General features: G+C 34.9%; 1 protein-coding gene across 3 annotated transcripts in view; it reads left to right on the forward strand.

Moving 5' to 3' along the window:
• Positions 1-6,385, forward strand: part of tei (irregular chiasm C-roughest protein teiresias) — a 371,551-nt gene that overhangs the window by 220,574 nt on the left and 144,592 nt on the right. For 2 of the 3 annotated variants that reach the window (XM_018521735.1, XM_018521736.1), the window contains exons 4-5: positions 180-519; positions 994-1,229. In XM_018521735.1, the coding sequence (XP_018377237.1) occupies positions 180-519; positions 994-1,229 (576 nt within the window). The remainder of the gene's footprint in view (positions 1-179; positions 520-993; positions 1,230-6,385) is intronic. The other variant, XM_018521737.1, reaches the window with a different exon arrangement.

Consider the following 6,385-nt stretch of genomic DNA (forward strand, 5'->3'; position numbering starts at 1 on the left):
ATCCAGGAATACAGAAAACCGGGACGCGCTGAGAAATGTCGATAATAACAAAAGCGCGATAAGGCGACACGCTATAAAAGGAGCGAGAAAAAACTGACGAAAAATGAAATCACAGTAACTTTCTTTAATGGTGGCCACGTCAGAGAGGCTGATGCCATTATACCTCGTCGTTGTTACAGGTTCCGTGAACGAGGCTGGTGTTTTTGCGCTACGAGGCAGGCAAGAGGGTAGCCGGCGTTCCAGGCGAACTACCACCAGCACGACGAGCACAACGACGACGTCCGGCTCGACGTTGATACCTCTGCCTGACGAAGTAGTGCAACCCGCGGCCCTTTTGGCCCCCGAAGAGGAGTCATGGTCTACCAGTTCTTCCACCACGACCAACATTGCTCTATCTTCAGACATGGCCGACACGTCGTCCAATCCACCACTGGAACTTGTAGTGAAGCCTCATAGTAAAGTCATCTTACCCTGCGAACTGGAAGGAAATTACTCGAGATTATTACTGCCAGGAGCAAGGTAACACGCCTGTTCGAATTCAATCAATTTGTCGTGATCTCGAACCTTTAAAATAACATTTCGGATAGTTAAAATTGAAGTATATTTCAAATATTTTAAATGAAATTTGTCTAAGTGAAAAAAAAATATCATGTTCAAACTTCAAATAAATCGCATAACATAATACGTAATCGTAATCTCCACTTTTTATTTTGTAATATCTAAAGTAACCTTTTACGTCTTTTCATCGCGTGTATGTCTATATAATAATATTCTCTCATCATATTAATGCATATTAATATCCGGTTTCACTTTATAATAACGGTAACTTTCGCCTTGAATACATTACGGTGAAATTATTCCCTTTATACGGAAACAAAGTCGCCCTGTGATAGTAATGCGGGGATACGGCTGAAGTGTCTTTGTCGCCTGAAGATCGGGTGTAACGAAGTTTGTTAGGTGAACTAATAATGCGGACGCTGTGCTCCTTGTCAGAAGTTACAGAATACGACCGGCGACGTGGCTACACGAAGGTAGTCCGGTGGATATGATCACGATAGACACGAGAACGGAAATGAGCGGAACCGGGCACCGGTACATCGGCGACTCGACAACCGCAGCACTGCACATAGACAACGTCAGATTAGAGGACGATGGTGTGTGGGGCTGCACGTTGGAAGACGACCGGGGGAAGATTCTCTTCGGTAAACCGGTGAAGCTGGTCGTGCTCGGTAAGTATCTCACGATATACTTTCCGATGTTTAATTTTTTGAAAACGGATTTCTTATTGAAAAATTAAGTCCATATGGGTCACAACCGCGAAGTATTATAGTTAGAACATTTAATGTCGTTCATTTTTCGTTTTGTTGTATTTGCTTAAGCATAAAGAACGGTGGTTTTGTTGGTATATCTAAAAATTTAAGTAGATTTAAATTAAAAAATAATTTTATTGGACTATCAAAATAATTATGTAGGATACTCAAATTAATTGTTGGCATGTCAAAACTTTTTGCAGTATTGCTCATCATACTTGAGATTCTTACGTAATTATTTTGACAAAATTATCTTTAGATTTGTATCTATAGTTAAATTGTAGATATTTCAGTAAAATCGATCTCCCCACGTTCATGTTTTAATATAATCAGTATTATGCATAAAATATGATTGTTATGCTTATTGACTATTACTGCGTAAATAATTTGTGAATATATAACTCATGAATTATGAATCGTGTTATATACGATTGAAGGAAATGTCTCAGGTGATGCAGACACACATATGTTAAATATTTTATAGTTTATAGTTTTAAAATCGTCAAAGATTTATATGTAAAACGGTTTGAAACATACATTTATTTATTTTAATGAGTGATTCTCGGCATTGATATATTGATTTATAATTTGTGTGCTCGATATTATTCGAATATTTTTAACGATTGCATCATAATAAATGTGTATAAATCAAAACAATATTCCCTTTTTTATACAAAGAATTTTTACCTGAGCTTTGGAAAAAAATGGCGAATTTTTTTGATATAACGCATTTTTATGTGCGCTCTGAAAAAGTGAGATATATGTGAATTTTTCCGAAAACGTGATGCTATCTTGCATAAAGCCTTCCAATTTCGCGTGAATGATTAAATTCTCGCAAAATTCCGACTGACGAAGTTTTTTTTAGGAACGTGCCGGATACATTTAGGAGCAATAACATACGAGAGAAAAATTTTTCCGGGGCGTATAATTGAGAAAGTAAAGTTTTAGCGTTCCCAACATTGTTCACTTTTCCATTTCACATAATCCTTTTTTAAAAACCATTGTCGCCTTCAAATAATCAAAGACATTTATTATTCAGTTCTAAAAATGTTAGAATTATTTGGACATTTTTGTAAAAGGATAAAAAAAATAGGAATTTTCATTATTCGATAAAACGTTAATTTCAAGGGAATTTTTAAAAATAGAATAAATTGTAAATATCCAATTTCTCTAAAAAATATTTCTTTCCTTTTAATATTTATACTTTATTGTGATTTTTTTCAACAATATTTGTTTTATCTATCTTATAACTTAGTTTTGATGAAAACTTGATTAAAAACTTTTATACAACGTGGATATGTATATTGCGCGACCTGCTGTGATAAGAAACTTCTTGGCATTTCTTACTTTTGTTACACTCAGATTTAAGCAAGTGGGTAAAAGTGTTGCCGTCCTTAAGAATTTTCAGCAAGTGGGTCGGATCTCCGGAAATCGGGGGAAGAGACGTTTCAAGCTGCCTGAGCTGAGCCACTGGTAATGGCAGAATTTATGCATATTAATTCGCGCCACTTGGACCCAGCGGTCGCATCGCTACGACATGAATATGCATTTGCCCTAAAAGTTTGCCCTAAAACATTTTATCTTCCATTTTTTTTTCTTTTTCCTTTTCGCTAGATGGACGCGTCATTCGTTCTGCCGGCTGAACTTGTCTCTGCGACGAGGTGTATACAAGTTTACGCGAAACAATCGCGCCACCAGTTGACGCGCGCGTGACGCTCTTCGAAAGCTCACAGTTCCCGACTGAATAAAGCTTGCTTCGTGGTTTCGCTCTTCGCTTTCTGCTCCATTTTTAATATCCAACCGCTAAACAGAACGAGGAGCACAGCAAGCTTTTATCTCCCGTTGCGCGGTACGTTCGCTCGGGGCGTGACGCGCGTGTAGTTGTACACTCTCGTCGCATGCATTTTTGTGCCTCCTTCTCTGTGCACCATCTGATTATTCCTGGTTCACAGCGATGTTTATTTTTCGGTTTCTGCACGAGTGTTTTGCACTGACAACGGCAACCAACGGTATACTCACAACTCTGCTTAACACGGCACTTTTTAACGTTAACATAGATGTAGGATATTATTTATATCATATATGGAAAGATTTTTGTAATTTTAATATGATCTTTTTTTATGAAATGTTTTCAAACTGTCCAAATAGACGAAAAAGGATTTTTGGACATTAATTTCTTGCAGTTCATAAAAATAAATTTGTATGAGAATGATGAGAGAGAAGCAGAAGTCTTTGGTAAATGCAATACTTGATATGAATAAATAATTGTAAACGTTACCTTGTTTGTTAGTATCTGAGAAGTTTAATTCATATATGTATAACTGGCTTATAAATAAACGCTCGTGTGATATCGGAAAATTGATTCAGACTGCTGCAGAATAAATTCTGGAAACGTGACCAATTACTTTCTTTCACTTCCCGATACTTGGACTTATTTCGCGTATCTCAATGAACTGCACCGACTTCATAAATCTCTGGATTTATATCTTCCGTATTGTGCCTTTCGCAAACCGGTCGAGTAAATATGAAAGAAGAGCGCTAAAAGTTGCCTGCCGCATGAAATATGGTACCGAAATCCGCACGGCGCACGATAAGACGTTGAGTACACTTAACGTCTACCCTCGCGAAGTTGAGAAAAACAAATCAACCGTGAGTGTTCCAACTCGGAAGCGCACGTCCAGCACGCCAATGCGGCCAAAGTAAGCTTTCATTGAAATGCAATGGCTTGTATTTCTTTCATACTTTGTTTTGTACATTATACCTTGCCATACACATCGTTTTGTGAATCGCAGAATCGAGATGAAAGATATACCGTCCCGATTGTGTACTGCAATTACACTAACAATCGAATGACGCAACAAACGTTAGATTTGATGCGATAAAAATATTTCAATTATTTAATTAAAATTGTATACACAGTAAAAAAGAAAATGTTTAGAGATCCACTCTAAGTTTTAAGTTAAAGTAACTCATTCGTCTTGTGTTATTTATTAACGAACTAGTAATGTTAAATAATTGACACAATACTTTACATTTATATTTGTTATTTTGACTTTAAGGGTGATTTAAAACTAATATATAAAATAAGTAGAGTACATAGAAGAGTAGTTGCAGTAACTCGGAAAAAAATATTAATAAAACATTTTTGTTCGTATAATGTGAATAAAAAAATTCTTAGATATTAAATTGACTTTGAGATATATAAATTAATTGAAACAATTGTATTAAAAACACTCAAAATAATATATTTCATTTTTAATCGACATACGCAATTGTTAAGTTAGAAAGGTGACATGAATCTAACACATCAAAATGTTACAAAAATAATAACATATCAGTTGTATGTTTATTTTACATTGAAGTAATAATCAAAATGTGATAACACAAGAAAAATTCTACATATGGACGCACGATTTTTTACTGTGTATACATCACAACTGTCAGTTTGCATTCGTGAAGGATTAATAATATAATTATAATTTATACCTATTTTGAAAAAAAAAAAACCGAAATAAATAGATAAATAAACAAAAAAGTATAACAAAAAAGTTAGATAACGAATAATTAACGACATATTAATTAGTAATAAACAATAATGTATTAATTTTGTTTATTATGCATATTAATTATGCTTATTTTATTCTAACAACATCGGGATTATTGTGTCGGATATTGTTTTGGCTTTTAGGAGCTCTATCGATTATCAGAAAATTTGGGTCAATTTACGATAAATTTAATGGTGGTCGCAACGTCGGACCGATGTGACACCTTTTGACAATAATTCCATAATATACGTGGTATACATTGATGATTATCATGTTTCTCCGGCTATCGAACTTAGCTTTAGTTATGTAACGCATACCGCATGTCGCTATATTATAATAGCTGTAACATAAAGCTATGAAAATGAGAAAATGTATAAACTCAATTTGTAACATAGAAATTTTAATTGAGTTCCGATATTTTGGTATACACAATATTCAATTATGAATACTTTGTATCAGTTTAAACGGCACATTTCTTTGGGATTAATATTGTCAAATGCATGTTGACAGAGTCATTATAATTTTGCAATTTATTACTGCTAATTTAAAATGCAGAGCATCAGATCGACGAAGTTCGTTAATCAAAATGCATGACGATAAAAGGGATTACGGCGTACTAACAAATATGAAATGCAGATAAACAGCAATAATTAGTAAATATGATGTTAACAGAAATAAGTTATAAAAGATTATTTAATAGAATTACAGAGGATTAAATAAAAAACTGAGTTAATAAATTTTCTTTATTACGCTTGTTAAAAGAGAATTATATCAATACAAATATTTAAACGTATTGTTTTTGACAGTATCTCGCAAGTGATCTCAATACTGTTGCACGTGTTCTATGTCAAAAATCTAGCTGGATCGATTCGAGAAAGTGCATCTGAAAGGGAATAAAATACGAGCAAGTTTTTAATTTAGTAATAACTTCATAACGCATGCTCTCGAAATTATCATCTCTTTTCACCAATCATTGGAATTCCGGTTCTGTTCCTCAGGCAAATAATAAGGGAGGGGGTACAGGAGTAACGTCCGTCTGTGGCTGATAGGGACAGATTTGCCTAGCGTTACCCGGGTGCTCGACGTCGAATCCGCGAGTGAGAAAAAGTTGAGAATAATGCACGTTTTATGCGGTTGCCAGGTTCCCCGTATTTTATTCGACAAATAGACAGGGATGTTAAGGCGTTCGTCCTTAACCCGCGCATTGGGCACAGACTGCGGCTTCCTCAAGATTCATCTTGAAACTATCCACACACATACTTGCGCAATCTCTCCTCCGCCTCTTCAAAGCGCCTTTCATATTCTCTCTCACTGCGTTTTTTCATATTAAATCGAGATTCGGATTACGAATATAACGAACGTTTCTTTCGCTTGCTGTATTATTTTCTACTTCAATACTAGTTATTGTTCGTATCGTTCGTATTTATTCTCTCCGATCTCTCGTTAACTTCCTTTGTATACGATTCTTATTCTCTTTTCCATTTTTCAAACGTTTGCATTTAAATATATATATGTAATGCATATATATAT

This window comes from Trachymyrmex cornetzi, unplaced genomic scaffold, assembly GCF_001594075.2.
Source record: "Trachymyrmex cornetzi isolate Tcor2-1 unplaced genomic scaffold, Tcor1.1 scaffold99, whole genome shotgun sequence".
NCBI lineage: Eukaryota > Metazoa > Arthropoda > Insecta > Hymenoptera > Formicidae > Trachymyrmex > Trachymyrmex cornetzi.